Source organism: Lagopus muta, chromosome 7 (assembly GCF_023343835.1).
Source record: "Lagopus muta isolate bLagMut1 chromosome 7, bLagMut1 primary, whole genome shotgun sequence".
Lineage (NCBI taxonomy): Eukaryota > Metazoa > Chordata > Aves > Galliformes > Phasianidae > Lagopus > Lagopus muta.
This window is the reverse complement of record NC_064439.1, coordinates 48095927-48119473: the sequence shown is the minus strand read 5'-3', so window position 1 is coordinate 48119473 and position 23547 is coordinate 48095927. Positions and strand designations below refer to the sequence as shown.

Sequence of the window (23547 nt, the reverse complement as noted above, 5' to 3'; positions counted from 1 at the left end):
AACATGGCCAGATATAAAATTTGCTGGAACTCAATTGTCAAAAGATCTCCAAGCATCACACTCATTGAGATCAATTTCTGTAAGTTCTAAAGTATGGAAGCAGAAATCTTACCTCACTGAACCACTGCCATCCACTTAGAAGTCTAGGTTATTTCTACCAAGCACCTTTTACTATAAGCAAAGTAATCACTTCCACAGAAAAGCAGAAACAAGCACTAGCAGTACTATTCCAGCACGAGAAAGGATCACAGCTAAAAGCACAACATATGGGGCATAGATGGGTTTGCCTACCGAACTAAAATGCAGCTCTGTTACTTGGCAGTTAATCAGACATTTTCCCTTGACTGGGCAGGATCCCAGTATTCCATTCAAGCTCAATATTGCATGCATTACAAATGATCCTGACTACAGGGCAACTGCAAAAACATGCACAAGTTTTCCTAAGAAAGTTATTTAGCTACACCTGGCATCATGCTTTTAGGAAGGAATGATAACAAGAAAGAAATGAAGGTGAATACCACTGTATTGCTTGTAATTGCTCCACATGATTGCAGTATGCTGAACTTTAACAATTAGCACGAAACAATTAAAATGTAGAATTTAAGATGTCCTTCCATTTCCAGACCCACACTACATCTTTGTAACAACATCAGTGTGAAGATCCTTAATCAGTACATTGTTTTGTGTTCCACTTAAAGATGACTGCCATTTCTGAAGCATACAGGGGTGGCGTGGGGGTGAGTGTTCTATGTTCACCCACAAGGGTGGGCACAGAGGCCTAAAGTCACACCATAGATGCAGAACCTGTGCTCTTGGCAGTGCCCTGTGATGCTGCTGGCCTTGCTAGAAAATCCTTCCTATTTTCTCCCAACACATAAAAGTGCTGGCAAGCAGGAAATAGCTGTAACCACGTTCTTATACCTATGGAGAGATTGTTAATAACTACTCAAAACTGAAAAATCTTAGTAAAACTGCTAGTTCTTGTATGCCTGAGGGTTATGATATGACACGGATTTCACACTAGATATTGTACTATTGCAATTCTTCTCATAGGAAAATTAAAATTTAAATAGTAATAATAACAACAAATTGAACTCTACAAGCACGTTTTGACATACCAACAGGATTAAAATCTGACTGCCTGATAAAGAGCATATTTGTCCAGGGTGTTTATTATTAAATATTCCAAAAACCATGAAATCTATACCAAACTCAGATGCACCACTGCTAATTTCAAATTGGTCACACACGTACTAGACTACAACAGCTGTACCTTTCAGTAATAATCTAACCTAAAAGCTTTGTTCAATGTCCTCAAATTGACCATATTATAACAAGGTGCAACTACAAATTTTGATTGCTTTGTAGAAACAGGATAATATAAGGAGACTTGGGTAAAACAAGTCGTGCTATCTTTGTTAGGCTTGCCTTTCTCCCTTCCTCTGAGGTACCAGTCTTGCAAACATTTTAGAGGTAGGTTATAATTCTAAGTCAAACTACTTCCTTTGCAAAGCTTCAGAAATTCAGAAGCTGGAAGAGAGTAGAATTAGCAATGTGACTCAGTACTGAGGAGAAAGACAAGAACTGAGAGCTTAGAAAGATACCTGAACATTTTAGGTAATGTGAGAAAAAAAGGCAGTGGCATTGTTACATTTCAAGCAGTAGGAGATTTTAAGTTTGAGATGAGAACACAAACTGTGAGGAAATTTTTTTAGCTCTTGACTTTGTGACTGTCTGCAGTAACTAAAGGAAAAATTATTGTCCAGGTAGCTTTTATTTCTTTGAACGTTAGATGTATAATAGCTTCTGCATTAACTGTGGTGAGGTATTGGAAAGAAAAAAACAGAAACTGAGACAGTCTGGTACATAGAAGTGATGAAGAGTAAATATGGAAGACATATGATCAGTTAATACAGAATTAAAATAAGCTTCCTGGAGTGTACCCAGAAAAAAACAACAACTATGGAAGTTGAAATACTATTTTTCTGATGCAGGAGAATGTAGCAGCATGGTTTGAAGGAATGAAACAATAAAACTGACGTGAAGGAAAAAGGTTGTATATACATATATTTTTAAATAAACCTGGGCACTGCAAGCTAAAGACAACTTTTCACTTTTAACACTGACTTGAGCTTCAGCAAATACATTAATATTCAAAGAAATGTGAATAAGTCAAAATCCTGGTGTAAAATTAGTTTGGTAGAAACAACCCTGAAGTCACTAAAAGACATTTCCCTTCTGAAGACTACCCACAGTTAACTCCCTCTGACCGCTGGGCAATTTACTTGTAGACCAGAACAGCCACAAGTTCAGGCCATGCAGTTATTTTTTTAGGGTCAGCCTGGCTTTGAGGTAGCTTTTCCATTGTGACTGCCCAGAAACAAAGCTGACAAGCCCTGACTGAACTGTATCAGCTGTGAAACAAATACATGACTCTGTTCTTGCTGCACCACCTTTCCTACTACACAGGAACCCCATAGATACTCCTCAAAAGAGCTGATACAGCCATTGTTTCAATTTCAGCTCTCAGTCTCTTGGTACCAGTCAGCCTGGTTCAGTACTGTATCCAAAGTAAAGACCTAGAAGGATCAAGAATGCAATACAGAAACGTGCACGTGTGGCTGAAGAATTCAACTCAAGTCTGCATACATATCTTAGCACTAGGTATGCTAACTACAACCTTAACAAGTATTCACTGAGACTTCTCTGCATTTGAACCCTTAGCACCTGCAGCTCCCCAGGTTTTCCACTATTCCAATTAGTGGAAAGCAGACCAATTAAAAATCCACTGATTCTTAGGCAAATTTCTAAGGCAGCAATAAAGGTAGCAGCCAAATCACTAGCAAAGGTTGACCTCTGTTCAGGTTTTGAAAAATTTAGTTTACCTTCATAAACACTAAAAGCGTTAAAAGTTACTTCAATTCTGTGTAAAACTCTATCAGTGCCATGTATCTGTGGATCAGTGTAAAGGAACAATTCTTACATCTGTTAAGGATATGCTAACAGTGACTTCTACAAGTCTTGACTACAGGTTAAAAGTGTTCTGAAAGAAAAAATTGTGCATAACAGTTAATTCCATTTTTTTTATATATTAATATTATTGACCATTATGCAAGTAAAGAAAGTGGAGCTAATTCTGTCTCTCAAACAAGATGACTGCAAAACATCTTAAATATTTAAATTGGGAGTGGCCTTCATTTCTTTGGAGTACACAGCATTCCTTGGGAGGAGGAGGGGAATTAGTCTACTTAAAAGAACAATTCTGCCCCCGTATTTGTTTCCTACCCCTATTTTTTTATCTTTCCAATTAATTGTCTCCTGGAGATCAAACACCTCTTTGGTTATGGAATCTATATGCTGCTGCATGCGTTGATTCTCCTGTAGTAAATAGTATAAGGGAAGAATAAAAGAGGAAAGACAAGTAAGAAATGAGGAAAAAAACAACAAAAATTCACATTTGAAGGTAAAGGAAATAAAGCAATAAAAGCCAACCAAAGAGTATATGAACATGAGGTTAAAGAAAACGAGTGTGACTAAGCATTGTATAATGTTTTTCATTTGAATTCATGCAAAAGAACTGTAGTTTTATTCCACTTCTTCATGTCAAGGGCAGAATTTTGTACAGCTAGCACTACTGTTCTTCAAGAGTTCCCACTGCAGTTTGGAGATAGCATGCCTTCTTCAGACAAACAATTATTAGGTGGTAGTTTCCAGACACCTTTAAGCACTGTTTGGAAGTCAACGTTCTACCCCACCTGCTAGCTTCCCCCAACCCCTCCCCAGATACACAATCTGTTAACTAGAAACAACCTTGTTTATGGGGTAAGACCTGAGAGAACACATAATGAAATAAATACATTTGGAAGGTTACTGCCATAGAGCAAACTAATTATGTAAGATAGTACTACTGCAAGAAACTTTAATAGATTTTCAGCCTGCGCTTGTATTCAATAATTTGTCTACCACTGGTGGCAAAATAAATACTTCATTAAATAAACACAGAGCTGGCTTTTAGCCCATAAATTTAAAATTTAAATTGGTGCTTGCTAGATGCTGACCATTAACAACAACAAAAAAATTTAGAATTAACTGCTGAGGAGAGTATTACATATATAGCATCTTCATGTAATCTGCCTTCAAAGTATTGCAACATTAGTCAAAAGCAGTAGGAAGTATCACAGTACATGGACAAGTTGCAATATCCAACACTGTTCAGCAAAGAAATTTAGAAATATAGTAAATGTACAGGACATGACAATAGGAAAAGTTAAACTGTTGCAGAAGATTAATTACCAGCTGATACTGAAAAGTTAGCTGACAAGGACAGTACAATGATATGTATGGAATTATGGCTATATAGGAACTAGTTATGTTCAACTGGCAAAAAACACTTGCTTTAGTGCTTTTTACACACTTCCCTTGGCAAGTGATTTTGTTTAACACATAGAAAACTCCCTTGAAAGCATAAGAGAAGAATGTTTGAATCAAGCATCCAGGAAGTGAAGCATGCTTGCTGACTACTTTCAGATGTTTTAATCAGTGTATTTCAAATACAGCACTACACTACAAAAGAAAAAAACAGCAACATGGTTATGACCCAGTAACACTGACAACTGTTGCTGTGTTTATGCTTGACTGCAAAGCAAGCAAACACTCAGTACTGAGAACTCCAGTGGCTGATGGTCACAAAAAATCAGAAACAGCTGAAATGGAAGTTTTGGGAAAAAGCAAAGAAGAATAATTTGTTCTATCCATGCTTCAGAACTTCTGGACGTGGGATGAGATTTTGGTCATACAAGCATTATCTCTGTTCTCAGAAGAAAGTAAAGGCACAAGGCACATTCACATGAGAATCATGGTTACCAAACAAAGGATTTTCTAATACATAACATACATGCAAATCTTTCAGGGACGTTCTTAACTTTACGAGCTAACAGACTGGTTAGCTTAAATTCTATTCTCTAAAACAAGATAAATTCTTTAATAAAAATGGGAGTTAATATTTTAGCTAATTTTGTGTGTGATGACTGTTCCTGTTCAAATCTTGCACTGATTTTATTTGTACAAGTTCTATCATGCATCATTACCACACATCAACATACCTCTATCAATTCATCTCTTTGTCGCAGGCCCTCTTTAAGTTCATCCAGCTTGTGCTGCAGAACACTGCACGTGTGTTTCTGTCTTTCCAATTCCTGTATGGAATTAAATGATTTTTATTGATTTGTGATTGGACATGCATTTTAAATATATTTAAGTTAAACAAGTTACTAGTCTATCTTGACATCACAATATCTAAGAAACCCCTGTAATAACTTAAGAAATTCTAACTATGTAAAGTCTAAAAACCACAGATTAAATTTTAGGTAAGTTCCCCAGATACTTACTATACAGAAAATTCATTTAATAAGATAGGGAATGGAGACAAAAGACTCCATAAAGGTTTATGCATAATATCAACGATACCTAGTCTATCTATGTATTGCCTGGAAAAAAAAACTGCCACAGATTTTCTGTTTCCAAGAAAGTTTGACCAAACTCATCCTATTCAGTTCAAATGAATATTTTGCTTTAGTATTTGGACGGATTCTTCTCTTAATACAGAGGTCTTTGTCTGCTTCTTACTGAGAAGTTGGAGCTTCCTATGAACTATCTTTGTAGAGTGGGGAGGGGGGAAGATAAAGCCCTCAGAAATCAGTACCTTTGACTTCTCTTCATTTTCCCTCTGGTACTCTGCTATTTGCTCTTCTTTCTCCTCAATGACATCCTTTAGAGTATCCACTTGGTACACCAAGTTGTTTTTCTCATTGTCTAGTTGAGCATTGGAAACCATAGCTTTCTTGTACTTCTCTTCAACTTCAGAGAGCGAATCCTATGGGTATAAAGGGTTACATTTGTCTTTTTTATTAATTGCTTTAATAATAAAAATTGAAGTGTTAACTGTTACACAGTCAAACTCCGCGACTACTCTTGTTTCTGATCTATTTTTTCTGTGACAACTTTATGGATATCAAGCTCAATTTCCATTATTCATATTATATTGTAGACAGCAATAGAGAAAATTATCATAGCACAAGTAACAAAATTACAGGGTAGTATTCCACTTGACACTTTCTGCTTCACAACATTCATAACTTACAGGAACAAAGTATTATCAGCATATTATTTACTTCATATTCAGTGCATGCAAAGGAAAACATGTCAGAACACAGCAACAAATCTGAAAGAACTCAGACAAATGACTGTAAATGTCTACAGAAAAATCTCTCAGAGCAGCTTTAATTTTATTCTCATTATATAAGAAGGGCTTTATAATCTAGATTCAAAGTTGAAAGGTAGACAAATCTTTCTAGTAATTATGATTATTTTGGCTTAAACTGTTTTATCTTCCTATTTTGAAGGAGTAGAATAGAGAAAATTTTCTAAGAAATACAAAATCATGCATAGGTCTCATAACATCATAACACGTGTAATTATTTATCCATGTTACAACAAACCTTCATTTTTAGGAAGCTGTCCTTAAAGTGCATATTTTCTCTTTTATTTTTCTATCATGATTATATAAATTCATGCCTATCAATTCAATACACTGAATTTTGGAATTTCATGCTGAGAAATCTAGTATCTCAAAAACTCCAGAAGAAATAACTCCAGAGATGTCCAGATAGACTGCAGGTCAGAATAGACTACACAACATAGGAAGTATTGAGAAAGATATTGTTCTCATCCAGGAGATAGAAAATAATAAACAGCAAAGAAGATTCAGGCTGAGATACAAGCAAATAATGAAAAAATAAAGACCCCTTCGAAGTGCATTCAGATAATTCAAGTTTTAGATTAAAAAATGTGATTATGTAATCATGACAAATTCTGTAGTTAATGGTAAAGCAAAACATCAAGACACAGTACAGCTTTCCAACACTTTTAAAGAAGAATTCCATTTGGAAGAAAAAGGAAAATAATAGGAGTCATATAAGGCAGATGATATAGTCCTTCTATATTTAACAAAAGCAACAACAAAAACACCAGAGAAAAATGCCTACTATTGTTCATTTTCGTGAGCGTCTTGAGTGGCATCATACAGTAATGTATGTTGGCAGAGGTCCCTGTATGCCATCTGGCCTAACCTCCCAGTTAAAGCTGGGCCAAGATCATGCTGATTGGAGCTCTCTGCAGCTTATTTTGGACTGATTTCCACGGATGCAGAGTGCACAACAAGGCTGGGTAACTTGTTCTCGTGTTTGACTATCTTCCTTGTGAAAACTCTTGAAATCAAATTGGCATTTCTCTTGCTGCAACACAATCTTTGTCTGTTGCATCCTGCCCTACCGCTCCTTGCCTCTGTATGGAATCTGTTCTGTTTTTTCTACAGCTCCTTTCAGGCAGCTGAAAACATCTACAAAATGAACCCACGCCCCATCTTAACAAGTCCACATTCCCCTTATTTCATCCATGTGCTCCAGAACACTAGCCATCAACAAGAACAATCTACAACTTCCTGAAGGGAGGTTGTGGTGCAAAAGGGTCTGGCCTCTTCTCCCAGGCAAATAGTAGGACCCGAGGAAATGGCCAGAAGTTGTACCAGAGGAGGTTTAGGTTGGATATTAGGAGAAACTTTTTCTCTCAGAGGGTGGTCAGGCACTGGAATGGCTGCCCAGGGAGGTGGTGGAGTCACCATCCCTGGTAGTGTTCAAGAGGCGCCTGGATGAGGAGCTACGAGAGGTGGGTTAGTGCTTGTGGCACTGATAGGAATGGGAGGGTGGTTGGATTGGATGATCTTGCAGGTCGTTTCCAACCTTGTGATTCTGTGAAAGAACTAAGAAAAGAGCAAACAATGATTGCAAAACAGATGCCTAGCTGCCTTAAAAAATAGAGAAAAAAAAAAAAAAAAAGACTTGCTTGGAGCTTAGAAGATCAAATTAAAACGCAATTAATCATCAAATTAATGCAAAAAAAATCTGCATTTATGGAAGAGGAATAAAACTGATATTGAGACAGAAGAGCGGCAATTGTTTCCAAGAAAGGAGATAAGCTTAGAAGACCCTGACCAATCGAAAAAGTTAATCTTACTAAGACATCTCTGGAATAGTTCCTTTGTTTAAGAGAAGACTAACTCACAGAGCCACTAAGCTTAGAAGGACTGCTAAGAGCATTTGGTCCAACCGTTAACCCATCACCTCGCCACCCTGTCGTCCCCTAGGTGCTACACCTGCCCTTTTGTGCTGGTAGGCTCTGCAAGGATGACTTCAGGATATGGCAGCAGATGTTCTGGATTAGGTATGGACACTTGCAGCAAAATCTACCTATACCGCAGACTGTTAACTCTGTCTAAAAAGTGATCAAAACACCTGAGAAGCTTTTGAGATTAAACCAACTGCATGACAAAATACTTTTTTTTTTCTTTTAGCATTGGAAAAATATTCTTAAGTATACAATTTTCATGCTATGTTCTCTTCTAGCTTAAGCTACCGTAGCTCCATTTCGTGCAATTATTGATACCATTATTTATTTTTGTAAAGCATCATCTTCCCTATGGTGCAAGAACTACATGCATTTTCAGTTATATCCCAGTTTTGCAAGAAGTAATAAGGATTTGGAAGAGTTTCTGAAAGACCTGGATGAGGCAGTAGGATGCCTGAGGATGAAGCAGTGGAAATGGGCTGGAATGAAAATAGATAAAACTCTGTACATAACCTGTAACTAAGAAGAAATACCACCAATAATTCCATTGGCAAAGCCAAAGGGCTGTGCAAATAAGCCTCTGGAGCTTGAACCAAAAGACTAAACAAAGCAGACATCAAGACAGAGCTCCATAAAATGCATTAGAAAAAAATGCTGAGGAAAGGAAAATGATTCCTTTTCTAGCTGCTGCAAGAGAATACAGAAAGGCTTAGCAAAACAGAGGCAAACTGAGACATTAAAAAACGTGAAAAACTGACTAAATCAAAAGTACTTACAATACTGTTGACTGTGCTGACACCCAGATTTGTAGCCAAGTGGAAAAAGAAAACCTTTTTGTAGCAAGAGAGATAGGCAACTACAGAGATATGGGGGAAGTGGGCCTACAGATCACAGTTACCAGGCACTGGAAAAACACAAGAAGTAGAAGCAGGTACCCTTGTAGCCCTTGTTAAACGAAAGAAAACACTAGCAGTTGAGAAGGCAGTGCATTCCTAACTAGAAAGAAGGGCTCCTGAAAGAACTTCTCTAAATTAACTTAATATATTTTATATCGTTAATAATAATTTTAAAAAATAGAATACATTTTGTACCATCTTTAAAGTCGATCATAGGTCAAAGATCTTAGTGCCTACTGTACACCTGTGCTCTTCAGCAACTCTAACAGACAACACACAAATAAGAGTGCTAAGTAATGACAGAACAACTGCCTTGGCATGCTGGCAAACATGCAGAAATGTAAGAGGAAGACCTACTCTGAAAATATAATGCAATCTCAAAGTTAGTACAATCATAGATAAGTCTAACAATCTAGCAATTCTTAAGTCTGTTGAGGAAAGCTTTGAAAATGCAAAGGAAGTTTAACACTATTAAAAAAAATAAATCAGCTTCATACCAACTCTGACACTCTTTGAAATCTTTTTAATAGTGATATAGCAAATATAGTTAAAATAGAGGCTTAAATTGCTCTAATCCTATCATATCAAAAGATTATTATCCTCTAAAGAACATTTTTGCTACCTTGAACAGCTCTAATTACATATTTTCTCTTTGCTAGAATGTCTACCACATTGTTAAACCAAGAAAATAAAAGGAGGCTGTTAAATGCCAACATTATATTCTCTAGCAGCAAGAAGCAGCCATTGAATTCTTCCTCTATATGGATGTAAAACAAGTATGTTAAGAGCTCTATATTTTATACAAAGCCACTCATGACTACATAGCAGGAAAGAGAACAAATCCTGGAAAAGATATTGTAAGTTGCCTGATTTGTTATATTTAGTTTTCCTTCAGTGCAGAAGAGAGACCAATCATACTTTAGATTAACTGCAAACTGTTAATTGTGGAAAATTTACAAAAGAAAAGCATATTAATTTAAGCAAGCCAAAATACAGACAAATCTCATTAACCCAATACTGAAAATATCAGTCTATGATTTAAGAAGAATATAACTGGAAGTGCAAACCAATACAATCAAATCATTATCTTTCATAACTGCAGTCTACAAATGATCCAAACAAAACAATCTCCTCCTGCAAGCAACATGCCTGCCTACATGTCCATATTTCAAAAGCATTACTTCAGTTTTACTTCATAAAATTCCCTGGAAATTAGAAGAGTAATTAAGTTACTCATCATAACTGTATCTTATTTCTTTCTTCCTCATCTGACATATAGCAGCTACTTTGAATATCTATTTGCTAACAAAGCACTGAAAAATACATTAAACCTCTTAAAACCTTATCACAAAACATTCACTAAAATGTGGAAGTTAAAATAATGTTAACGTAAACCAAATAATGATTTGAAATGTATGAGCAGATCTTAATATTTTATCCAAATGACAAAATCTGATGCTCTCTATGCATTAAAAGTTAGGTACATGCTTTGAAGAAATTTTAGAGCTTGTTAGTAAAGCTTTATACAGTTAGTGGAACCAGTGAGATCTCCATTACCCCAAAATACCCATACAGAATGCATGCATGGGAGAAGCCCTAATACCTTCAGTTCTTTAAGTCCCTGCATGTATCTCCCCTCTACATCGTGTATCTGGTCCTTAAGATCATAGATATCCTGCAGGACATAGGAATGAACCATTGCATAAGAAGTATGGGGAAATACATTTGCAGTTGAAAGATCGTAAGATTTGACATAAACAAGTTCCACTAAAATAAACTACCAGCAACATAAATACTGATCAGTACAAAATACACATTTTTCCCCTGATTGAAAATTAAACCCTGATAGCATTTTCTTACTACTATGAAACCAGAAGTAAAAAGCATTCCTCCCAACCACAAATACAATTTTAAGCTAGATCCAAATTCTCCAGCAATGCAGTTTACCCGTAATTCACTGAGGGAGGCATCAGGATCCAATAAACTGCTTGTATCTCCACTTCCTCTCCTAGATGAGTTGCCACTCAGAGGAATTGAATTGCGAGACGACGGCTTAAAGAAGGGAAAACATTGCATCAGGTATGACATAGTGGTACACTTGACTTTAGTCTTTATAAATTACTTCATAACCATCAAGCACTTTTCTCTCATCTTTACTTTTTCATAGGATTATTTTCCACCAAACGTTTTCCAGCACTTATGTCACTTCTTGATGAGATGTTGGTTTCTGTTTACAGTCATCTGATTTATGAGAAGCTTAAAGAACAGTATGTAGCAGAACAGAAAGAAATAGAAAACATATCAGTTATCGTGACATTTCAAGTTTATTCCCAATTTTCTCTTCAGGCGATATCCATAAGGAGCTGTTAGTGCCAAAAAACACTTCTAAAACTTCTCTGTCACACAGCATTCAGAATTCTCCAATGGGATCCAACATCTGTGTTTTTCAAGTCTTAGCCTCTTAAAATACAACCTTTCCTGGTGAATGTTTTACCCAGAAAATGAATTCTACAAGAACTCGATACTTCTTAAAAGGATATTAAGGAATAACGTTATTTCCTTTGAGAATAAGATGCAACGCATTATTTTCAGTAGAAGCAACATGTCCAAAATTATTTCTTTGCAAGTTCTTAAAATTACTAAAATACACTCCACAAAGAAAGCACGTATTTCTACTTTTGGAAAAATGTTGATGTTTTTAAACTGATGGATGAATACCAACAAGCAAAAATTTTAATTCAAAGATTCTTACCCTTGAAAAAATTTCTGAGTGTGATTTTTCACTCTTTTCTTCCAGCTGAAAAAGAGAAGGAAAACTGGTCACAATACACCTTTTGCTACAGAAGACTACTAAAAAGCACTATTCTGTTCAAAGATACTGAAAAATATTTGAGAACAAAAAGTGAAACAAAAAAGAAATATCAGAAGTTAACACAGATCAAAATGCATGAAAAAAAATACAGCTTCAAAACAGAGTTTTACCTTAACTGCAAAATAAATGAATGCTTGTAAAGAAAAAGCCAGAAACCCTTTACAAAGTTTTCCAAAGAGTCATTGCTTAGAATAAAGTACTGAGCAAAACAAGTTCCATTACTTCAAATTTGAGCACAGTAGTGACTGCAGCACTCGGTGGCATAACAAAGATTCATGCAAGTGCACTTCAGACAATCAGTGACATCAGTGTGAATGGTCTAGTTATTAGAAAACACATTTGCTACCTCTAACTCTTCAGTAAAACCAGGAGTTACATAAGGACAAGAACACACACAAGTGAAAGCTCTGAATTATTAAATAACTTTAATTCTTTTTTTTTTTTTTTTTGGACTGGAGCCTGAGCAAACAAACATCTCCTCCACTTCACCTCCATCCCAACTTTTTATTTCAGATCCTTTGGTAATCCAGACTTGCACTGTAGACGTCCATAGTTCCAACATTGCAGGGAAATTAACACACAGATGAGTACTTTTTAAAAGCATGACCTCTTCAAAAGCTGGTTTCTCCAAAACCGCCCACTTTGCTCCCAGCCCAGTGACAACAGATTTGGAAGTTTGCTATCATCACAGTACAAACAAATGTTCCTTTGTGAGATCTTTTTCCATCTGCTATGGTTTCTACAGCTTGACAATGCATTTCCATGGCAGATTTATCATCTCCAATGATATACTGAAATTTTGATTTGTAATGTTTGCCACCCCCATGATGGTAAAAACGATATGAAAAATCCAAATGATCTGAAGAATCACTTGGAAAGACAAAGTAATATCATAGTCTACATTTACATTAAGAATAAGTAGTTTTAAATACTCCAAATTAACTTATATAGGAACTACAATAAAAACAACTGAGAAAATAACAATTGTTTGTCTCAGCTTCCACACTTTCAGCAGAGCAAGCTTGAGTAAAAGAGCTCTACTGTAAGTTAAAAAAAGCTAAGACTTAAAATAGATAAATGCTCTCTGTCATACTTTGACCACATACAGAGACAAATAAAATACAAGTTATGCAGCACTATATGACTATCATACTGTCAAAATGTGGAATGACAGAAACAGCAGTTGTAAGGGTACTCTTTAGTAGTCATCTAGTCCAACCTTCCAACCATAGCAGAGTTGCTGCAAACAGAAACCCAGGTTAGCTTTTATTTATAGGCTCTGTGTGGTTAACTTTCACCAGCTCCTGAGGCTGGAGATTCTCCAACCTTGTTGTAACCTGAGTGCAACACTAATCTCCTTGTGGAGCTTCTCCCAGGCTCTAGCCTTGAGGAGCAGCATGAGGCTGCAAGACGTACTGTTAAGAAGTGCTTGGCTTTTACCTAATTAAGCAGTGGCAGGCTGCTAGTAGATCAGGTAGCCTTTTTCCTTCTACTGTATATGCTAGCCCTGATCATTCAAAGATAAGTTTATGTACAGAAAATGCCCTGTTCTTTCTACTATTAAACATAAAAACTTTAATTAACAACAGCAATAAAAAACAAAGGCAGCTAGGTTTTTGAAGCTCAGATCAAAGGAATGCACAGAAAAACTGTCATCCCAATTTTCCTGCAACAAGCTCTGTTAACCTAGGGCTCAGGGTGAGGGCATAGATGGCTTCAATAAAGGATTCTTAGAAACTCTTACAATGGATTAATGAACACTAGAATGTGCTAACAATAACGTACTTAAGTCTATTTTTGTCATTAAAACAAATATTAGTACTCCAAAACTCCACAAAGCAAAACGAGGTATTGCTAACTTCATAAAATAAACTTCCACAAGAAAAAAAAAAAAAAGATTTTTTACATTGAAGTGATGCTTATGCTCATCACCTGTCAAAACAATGTGAAGTGTTAAGACGTTACATGCTTCAAGCAACAGGCAGAATCTCCTTAAAATAAAGCAGCATGCAACATGAAACAGTTTTAAGAAAATCCGTGGACTGAAATAAGCCCCAATCCTTCAACAAGCAGACTTATTTGACAAAAGAACTCGGGGTTCTTTTACAGTATTTACTCCTCTATAGAACAAAAATAAAATTCACAGTTAGTCAGTTTGCTCTGCTTGGCACAATGCAGCAACAAGCATTACACTCACACTATTCAAACCTTGGACATCATCTGCATCAGAAACAACGCTTCCCCTGCGGTTGGAGCGACTGAAATAGTCAGCAGCAGTTTCACTTTTATCAGAAAAATCAGAGGACTTGAAAAAAAAAAATTAAAAAAAAAAAAAAGAGATTGAAAGAAAACTGAAGATTATAAGATTACACCACAGAATGAACGAGATTTTTTTTTTTTTTTTTTTAGATGTAGCAACAACTGACATTTTCATTGTTGCAATTTATTCCTGGATTTGAAGTATAAGAACTGCAAAATATTCTTTGCTGAATTTTTGAGACATTGTCTCTGTAGAAATAATACATGTGCCACACCATGATCAATACTTTAGCCATGCATAATTTTTAAGTACACTTCAAATTTATTGTTCTGATCATTGTCTATCTAGCTAGGTGCTTATCTAAAAGCAAGACCAATAGATATTTATTATTGACCCATTTTCTATCATTTGAGTAATATAAGAAGTACAGTCAAACATAGAAAAACGGCTTGGAATCAGTAGTGCCAAACTACATAAATCCTTAAAAAAATAAAGAGAATAAAATTGCAAGCCGTAAAAACAGATGATACAGTCTGAAGTCAAGAAGCAGAAGAATACTTTTGTCTACAAACGTTGTTTCTTCTTTGGATCACACTGTTATCAATCTAATCTGGGCTTTCACTCTCTCAATTTTCAGAATCTTTACAATGGAATAAAAAGTTTTCTCCCTGAAGCCACCCTCCTCAAGTGGCTAAAAAGTGAGGGGAAGAAGTGCTCACATTACTCACAGAAAAGGCAAGATATATCTAAACATGACGATCACTACAACTGCCACAGGAATTCAAGGGAAATATTTTTTTAAAAGCACATTATATATGTTAAAAGTGAACAATGCATTTAGTTTTAAAAGTACTCGTATGAAAGAAAAATCTTTAAGTAATTTGAAAATACATGGCCTCCAGTCAATTTTCACCATTAAAAAATAACTCAGAATATCTTTGTACTTGAAATAAATACTTGATGTAGCTTCATCTCATTTTGATTGAAGATGGTGAGATGCCTTGCACACAAATGTGACATAAAATAGTCAGCTGATGAATACTTACAGCCACTGTACAATAACTAAGGAAACAGAAGGAATTCCAAAGACCACCATGCCACCCAACTCACCATACTACCACTCTTCCCTTGCGTGGCAAGATCAGAGAGGATGCATTTCTCTCCATTTCATCATCTGTACATCACAAGGATTGAAAACATTCCCTTGCACTTAAGTCATTATAGTTTTTATATTTCTGTATTTTATTATAGATAAAAATAATGTTTGAATGTGAATTTCTTTGTCCAAGAAATTTGTATAGCACAAATGAAAGATCTGTTCTGCGAGGAACAATGAAGAAACTATGCTTATAATTAAAGCAAAATAAAAAGCAATAAAAAACTTTAAAATAAGATAAAATGAATGACTTATACAAGCTTGAGAAACAACTGCTGAGGCATAATTTTTCTCAACAGTAATATATATGTTTTTTTAAACAGAAACAGTTAGGTCAGAAGGCTGAGGCACAAAGTAAGGCTTGTATTAAAAAACAAACAAAAACATTAAAAACCCTACAGCACCAAACAATTATGTGTCTAACATATTTATTGCCTCAATACAAAGCCAAACAGAAGGCACAATAATGGATCAAAACACATTTAGACTGTGAGTAAAACTCAATAGTATGCATCTTCATGGTGGCCAATGGGAAGGAAAAAAACCTGCTCAGGTGCTCCTCAAAAATTACCCTGGTTTTTCTCTTCAGTAAAGATTTATTTCATTACTGTTAAGTTCATAAAACGTATCTTCAAAAGCCTCATCAGAAAATTTAAGAGAAGCCTTTTTCCAATATGCCAGTTCTACCTCTGAGAAGGTACTCAGCACACCTGCATCTTATTCCTAATGTGTTTTTCAGATGCAGAGCACTATGGATTTGTATGTTTTCTAGTGTTGTTTGCTACTCTGATTTCATGTTCTATTCTATTCTCCCTTTTGATTTCCCAAGGTTACTGAGCTGATTTCCAATGCAACACCCCAGTGAAACCAAGTATTAACAACAGAAAGAATACGTGGAGCAATGATTGAGCTATGAGCAAGATTTTTGCTTAATATCCTTCTCAGAATTGTTTCATGCAATTTTTTCCACTTGGAAATCTATTAAATCTTCACTACTATATGTTGACATTAATGATATCACAAACATACTGAAAACTGATACCTAAACTCCTAAATATGTATGTTTTATATATAAGAAATTACACTCCATCTTGAGAAACAGAGGAGACAATGAGTACACTCAACATCCAGAAGACTTCAGAGATGGATGACAGTAACTGCTAAGTTTTGGAACCCTTTACAGAAATGGCAAAAGCCCCTTTTTCCTATACTCCTTAAAATTTAGTCTGAGTCTATTGCAGCTAAAAAAAACCAATCAGTTTCTGACAAATCTTTTTTTTATTATTATTATTTTTTCCTCTCTAACACTGATAAGAACATGTGAAAAATGAAAACATGACTATTTCAGTTTAACCCACACAAAATGCTGACATTCTTTTCTTGGGTAGCATGACAGATGAGCAGATGCATCAGTAAAACTGACAGAGCTGCTCTGGGGCAGAAACATGGTGTAGCTACTAAAAATCACTTTGCAGCACAAAAAGTCATCTTTGGAGCAACAGTTTCAGCTTAACAAGTTTATCTAATTTTTTATCTAATTCAGGAACAAATTTATCTCATTTTTAAGTACCAGTCACCAGAAAAGTGAGCTGATTACTTCTCAGTGCACTATATGAACAACACTGAAGTTGACATCAGTCCTCCTCCCCCACAGAAAGACTTTTTCCACATGCTGGCTCCAGCTGTGACATAAAATGGTAACTGCACAAAGTACTGCACTTCAGCACTTAGTTCTTTCCAGTTCTGTACATCACAAATATTTGAGAGATGCTTAAAACAGGAAATTCCTTACTGCTTCTTTATTTCATTATCTCACTGCCTGAAGTTCACACCTTGGTAAAATTTACATCTCTGTTAAGCAGCAATTTTTTAATAAATAGTGAAAATCTAATTAATCAGTAAAATCACTGTTCATTTCAATCAGTGAAAATTCTCATAGCTGTTGTGTGTTAGTATCAAAGCATTCAGCAAAACATGCAAAGGAATGCTCACCACAGGGCTACTTCGAATTGAGCTTGCTCTTGAAGAATACCAACTGTATTCAGATGGCTGAAGAAAAGTGTTGAAAATTTTCTTAATTTTCATTGCTTTATGTCTCCAAAAAAACCAAGATTTTGAAGGAAGCAACAGAAAACCTGTAACACTTACAGTGCAAGAACTACATGAGCTACGTAATCCATCACCACTCAAAGATGCCTGAGAAACAGAGGGAATAAAATGCCATTTATATTCCGACTCAGAAATTACTGTCACACACTCACACTGAAATGCACTGATAAATTAAATCTCATTTTTATTATCTTACCCAGCTAAGCATTTTCCAGTTGCTATTTATGTTTTTTGAAAGGATGAAGAACAGTTTTTAATTGCCAGTAGCATCTCCTCCAACTAATATGATGTCTACTTCCCAATATAATCTAAATTTCAGTTAAAAAATAGCTAAATAAGTTTTGAAAGTCAGCTTTTTTCAGAAAAATAAATATTTTAAGTGAAATTTGTTTTTAGAAGTTGCAAACCACCCTGGGAACTGAAGTCGTACCGTACACTTATCCATCTTGAAAACCCATGCAGATTTTCCTGAAGAACTTTTTCGGAGCGCAAGGCTGAAATCTATTTATGTATGGAATAATAACAGAAGCTCTGGCACCAAGCTGAATAAAAATGTAGAGCCTCGTGTTGGTTTCCCCTACCTCTGAAGCTATCCCTATCTATCTATCTTAATAGAAATTAAGAATTATACGCAATAGCAGTTATCACAGTCGCATTCTCTCACTGGATCTTCTAATGTTATGACAAAAACGCACACAAAATCAAGAAGCAAACTGCTTGCAATTCAAGTGCATAAGTGCATACAAATATTACATCCAAAAAATTTGACTATTCTCTCACATAGTTTCAAAACTTCTCTAGGTGGCAGCTAAGTTAGATTTGAATTGCTGTAGCAATAAAAGGCATTTAGTTTCAAGCATACACGGTACCTTTTAAATAGAAGCTTTATGGAGCTACTTAGCCATTCTTGTTCTAGCTGCTTTGTACTTTGCAAAGATGCCCACCTGCACTTTTGCACACTTAGAAGTTTTAATTCTGGCATCTTATTTGAAAGTACATGAAATGTATTTACCACAAATTTCTGTAACATCCAGACAATGAATCTCTCATTCAATTGCTAGATTTTTTAAAATATTACACATGCAGTTGTTGTCTATCATGCTTAGATTAACTAATTCTAAGGCCAGTGTTCATGAACATTACTGCTGTATTCATAAACTTTATGTTTGTCCGTAAAAAGATCATCGAATAGCAATTACAAAAGCAATTTAAAGGGGGAAACCTAGCATTTAAGGACCCTGAACTAATGCCTCCCCAAAACGAGATGCATGAATTATGTATATTTAAGAGCACAAGAAGAATGCACATGTAATGCTGTCAAGCCACACGGCCATACAATACAGACTTAAGGCAACCGTGCAAAATGGGGCTTACGAACCAAACTGATACTTCTTATCAAACCAGTGTTTACAGAAGGAGACACCTATAAAGAAAAGCGTAATTTGAATTTTCAAGGGCCATTAAAACATCTGGAGAAAAAATGTCTTTCATGTAGTACTAACCCTGTAACTCCTAGTTGTTGCCACTGGATCACTGTATAGAGAAGACGACTGTAATGCGAAGAACAGAGAAAACAAGAGAGAAAGAAACTTTTTCTGTGTACAGCATATGTTCTTATCAGTTGCTTTACATTCACCAAAAGTTTTAAAGATGGAAGTAAGGTATTATAGTTGCAAAATATGTAAGAACTTTTAAGAAAAGTATGGATAAACATTCCAGGAAAATCCATCATCTTTGAAAACGAAACATGCAACTTTCAGTGGAATAGTCTAGAATTTTTATCAAACAAAAGTAGCAATAAATTAAAAGACATCAATTTCCTTTAGACGCTTAATTAAACATGACCACAAACATACCTGCAGTTACTGTGAGATGCAATCTACCTCATCAGGCTGTTAATTTATCACTCACAGCAATGTACAGTGAGTAGCATATTGGGGCTAGATTTTTAACATGCTGTATGTACTTTATATATTAAGCAACAAATATAGGAAGGAAGGACAGACCCGAGTATAGTAGGAAGGAATCGGTTTGCTATATCTAAGGCTGCTATAATTTCTTTGATCATGGTAAAGTCCACTCTGTGAAAGGGAAAGAAAAAGAAAAGAAACACTAATATTGCAAGAGAAAGAAACACTAATATTGAAAGACCAAATTTGACAGCCCAACTATTTCCAAGTTCAAAAATTGGGATTTTTTTTTTTGCCACATATTAGCATATGCCATACTCTTAATGTCTTGCTCAAAGTAGAGAACAGTTGTGTTACACTCCCTTATAACAAAACCCTAAGAATTTTGACTAAACCCTGACAAGTACAACATGAAATATAAGAAAAACATGAGACAGAACTCACTAATGATTACTACAGTTGTTCATTTTGTCTTTCTTTTTCTATTAGATACCAACTTATATCAGAACGTGGAGGGAGAGAAGAATCTAATAGGGAATGGACGTTTGCATCATCACCCTTAGTCCATAGCCTAACGCTGTGCATTATACCAAGCACAAATTCTGAGGGCTAACGGCTGAAATTCTGGCTTACTGTTGCTTTTATACATTTCACAGACAAATAGCACACATATGCATATACATATGTGAGAAGAAATTATATAAGAGAGAGAAAACAGAGAGGCAAGTACATGGCACAATGTAGTACTTTTAGCATTGTCTCAACCCACACGTCCACTGCTCCAATCACTAAGTCATCAGCTGTCAACATCCCTGAAAAACTGCCTCCAAATGCTGGCACTACATTGATGCCACACACTGGATTTTCTAGAAGAGTGCTCAGAAGATCACAATAACCCACATCTTCCTCAAGAACTCACATGAATAATGTCAACGTTTATGGTAAATACTACCTTAGCTAGTTCAAAACTACAGTTAAACTCTAACAAGTAGTGGTCAAAGCACAAGTAATAAAAACCCGTATTTCCGTTCTGACTGAATAAACTTTAATTCACAGAAGTGCCACTTCTAAGCCATTTGAAAAGGCTTCTCACTGAATGGTATTTTTCATTCAGATGAGCTCCATCCACGTAGCCCTACTAATGTGTCACAGCTTAACACGCTCAACTTGTCAGAATTTGGTCAGTACTACAAGTTCCTTTGTTAACAAAAAAATAAAATAAAATAAATGCATATATCAGCAAGCCAATCCATTTATTCATGTACTGTATTAGTACATAACAATCTAGACAGTGTATCTATAATAAATACCATAGAAAACTAACCAATAAATCTTTACGGGAATAAGCAGTTTTCTTCCTTGTACTGTGAGATTCACCATAAGCATGACTCTAAGAATCAAATTTAGAAAAATTAATAGCATTACAAAACAGCAGCTTCATTCTTAAAACACAAAATGTCAATTCAAGACATTACGTGACTAGAAAAATAGGCCATACATCTAACACTGTGTAAAAAAAAAAAAAAGACAAGTAAAATTATAACCATCCTTATCTTTGGTTAGAACCAAAGTATTTAACTTTCACAAGAAATGTAAAAGCAAAAATCAACTTTAAAGTGCTTAATATTACAGATTAGTTTAAACACTGTTTTTATTATGCTGCCTACTTGCAGATTATTCAAATAAGCAAATTCAGCTTTTTAAGCTGCTAACATGCTTCTGAGTGGAATTGGTGCTTCATTTTGCTGAAGGACATGCACGCAAATCTTACTTACTATAATACCATATCAGAACTACAGTGCTTCATAATGGTAAGAAGGGATACAAACCACATGCTTTTTTCTCTAGACCGAAAAATACCCAGTATATTAAGTTTAATCTTCTATATGAAATATAGAATACAAATGTGTACATACAGATACAGTGTTGCTTTTTTTTTTTTTTAATTATGTGCTCTATAAGTTGCACTTAATTACATTTATGGTTTAGCAATGACTGAAGTACCTACTGCAAAATAGCTGTTAGTTGTCTATACGTTACTTCATTAGACTTCTTCCCCACAGAAAGTGGGGAAATAGTATTCTTGACCTTCAAGTGTGATAGCACAAATCTTCTCTTTATTAAAAGTCATTTTTAAAGTAGCAAGTTAGTGTCATCACACTGTGTAAGAACAAATCACAGTCTACATTCACACAAAAAACATGCAAAGCATTAACATACAGGGACCGAATATCTTGCAGGTCTATCCTTAGCACTGTCATACTGAGGTAAAAGAAGAAGAAATGAAAATGCTTACTTACAAAAGGAAAACAGAACAGAAATAAAATTGCATTAAACTGAGGCAGTGCTTGTTGTGTTACATGATGAAAGGCAGACAGCTACACAGGAAAAGGAGTCAACCACCATCAGTCAACCCCACTGTTGAGGTACAAAACACATCACAATGTAGGGGGCTCCCCAGAGCACCTTACAGAGCATGGGAACTTACAGCCTCTAGGGCACCAAAGACAATATGGAACGCAGGGAAATAGCATTTAGGGATCAGGTGGGGAAAAGCAGAGAGAAGTGTTTTTGGAAGGAACGGGTGCATGAGGGAAGAATAGTGGAGATAAAAGGGGTTCTCTGTGTGTAAAAACACTTCTGGTGACTGTCCTTGTCTGGCCATGCCCTCTGCCTCATCAAGACAGTCTGATCTGGCTTCTTATTAAACTCCACTTCTAACTACTTTCCTGGGTGCACATCTGGATATGGAGGCCCAGGGCAAATCACTGGACAGACTGGGCGCCTAGGGCCAGTTACTGGAGGATCCATATTGCATACATGTAAGTATTGCTCACTGACAGGCCTTCCTCTTAGTCAGCATGACACAGGAGCAGAATGAGGCTGCCTGTGTTCATGTGAACACTGAGTATTCCTGTCCACATCAGCCTTGTGTTTAAATATAAACAAAATAAATTTAACAATCCAATGTTGTATATTTGTCTTTTTTGGACATTCAGCAACAATATTATTAGCTGAATGTGGGAAAATGGAATGACAGTGGAATGATAGTTTATCTCTCAGTCTACCAGACTTAGGAAAGCTTTAGGAAATTCATTTGTAATAAGTTTCCCAGTGTTCCCATGTCTTTTGTCATTCAAAGACTTCTAGACAATCTGTATATTAATTAGAAAAAAAAATACCAAACAACTACAACAAGAAAGAAGAACATACATCTTAGGCTTTCACAGTAAGCTTCTTCTTTTGATTTCAACTCATACGTATAACTTAGTTATTCTGACTGTACATCATCCACAATTCAAAATGCTGCTCACTATTATCCTAAGCTTTCTTAAAGCAAAAATAAACAGAAGTTGAAGATGATTCAAGAACACAGTAATATGCTAAAAGCATGCTAGAGCACTACCAAATGTTAGTTTTGGTGAGAATTCCTGGGAGGACAAGAAAAATAATATATCTACTGGTATGTCTGAGAATTCTGCAGAGTTTAACTTACATCTCAACTATAAAGAGTTAAGAGCTTACAAAAAAAATCTTTTTTCATGTAAATATTTACTGAAAAACTGCCTAAGCTCTGAGTGACACAAATCAGATACAAATACAGATTTCTAAAAAAAAAAAAAAAAAAAAAAAGTAGAATTTCTATTCATATTTTAGTCCAGAATGCAGAAATAGCAGAGCAATACATTTACTTTAAAAATAGTTGAGAACAAAATGCTTCCTGACAGAACTTCCAGGAACACTTTTGTACCCACCACGGTTGATGCACCACCTCTGTCACCTGATTTTACTTCTCTTTCGCAAACATTAGGATAGAGACTGAGAGATTAACTCCCTTCAAACTCAAGTTTTTCCTTATGCCCCCAAATTTGCTATCACAGATAAAATGCTTGATTACATCAGTTATTCCAGCAGTTCAATAAGCAGCATTTTCCTTGAAGAAGCATGCTTTCACCAAGCAACTGCTTTGGTAAGTAGAGATTGAAAGGGTTATAATGGGAACACATCAAGGCATGCTCATTCTGGGTTACACACCACAAGATCTCTCCTCCTGGTGGTACTTGTTCTGCTCCTGTGAGACCCACTGCTATCCAAAGGACTCTTAAGAATGAAATTGCAAAAATATTTCAATATATAAAGTCACTAGAAGACTCTCTAATGAT

The 23547-nt window shown here is 35.6% G+C and overlaps 1 protein-coding gene across 14 annotated transcripts in view; it reads right to left on the bottom strand.

Annotated features, from left to right (window-relative positions):
- LRRFIP2 (LRR binding FLII interacting protein 2) overlaps window positions 1-23547 on the bottom strand; it is a 52782-nt gene that overhangs the window by 6012 nt on the left and 23223 nt on the right. For 2 of the 14 annotated variants that reach the window (XM_048950780.1, XM_048950782.1), the window contains exons 6-19: window positions 23420-23485; window positions 21605-21646; window positions 20709-20774; window positions 19481-19555; window positions 18977-19024; window positions 18853-18897; window positions 17514-17561; window positions 17358-17414; window positions 14147-14254; window positions 11830-11874; window positions 11025-11129; window positions 10681-10752; window positions 5702-5872; window positions 5103-5195 (exon numbers count right to left, since the gene is read on the bottom strand). In XM_048950780.1, coding sequence (XP_048806737.1) covers window positions 5103-5195; window positions 5702-5872; window positions 10681-10752; window positions 11025-11129; window positions 11830-11874; window positions 14147-14254; window positions 17358-17414; window positions 17514-17561; window positions 18853-18897; window positions 18977-19024; window positions 19481-19555; window positions 20709-20774; window positions 21605-21646; window positions 23420-23485 — 1041 coding nt within the window. Of the gene's footprint in view, window positions 1-3285; window positions 3379-5102; window positions 5196-5701; window positions 5873-10680; window positions 10753-11024; window positions 11130-11829; window positions 11875-14146; window positions 14255-17357; window positions 17415-17513; window positions 17562-18852; window positions 18898-18976; window positions 19025-19480; window positions 19556-20708; window positions 20775-21604; window positions 21647-23419; window positions 23486-23547 lie in introns of all 14 variants that reach the window. The other 12 variants (XM_048950781.1, XM_048950784.1, XM_048950787.1 and 9 more) reach the window with 9 other exon arrangements.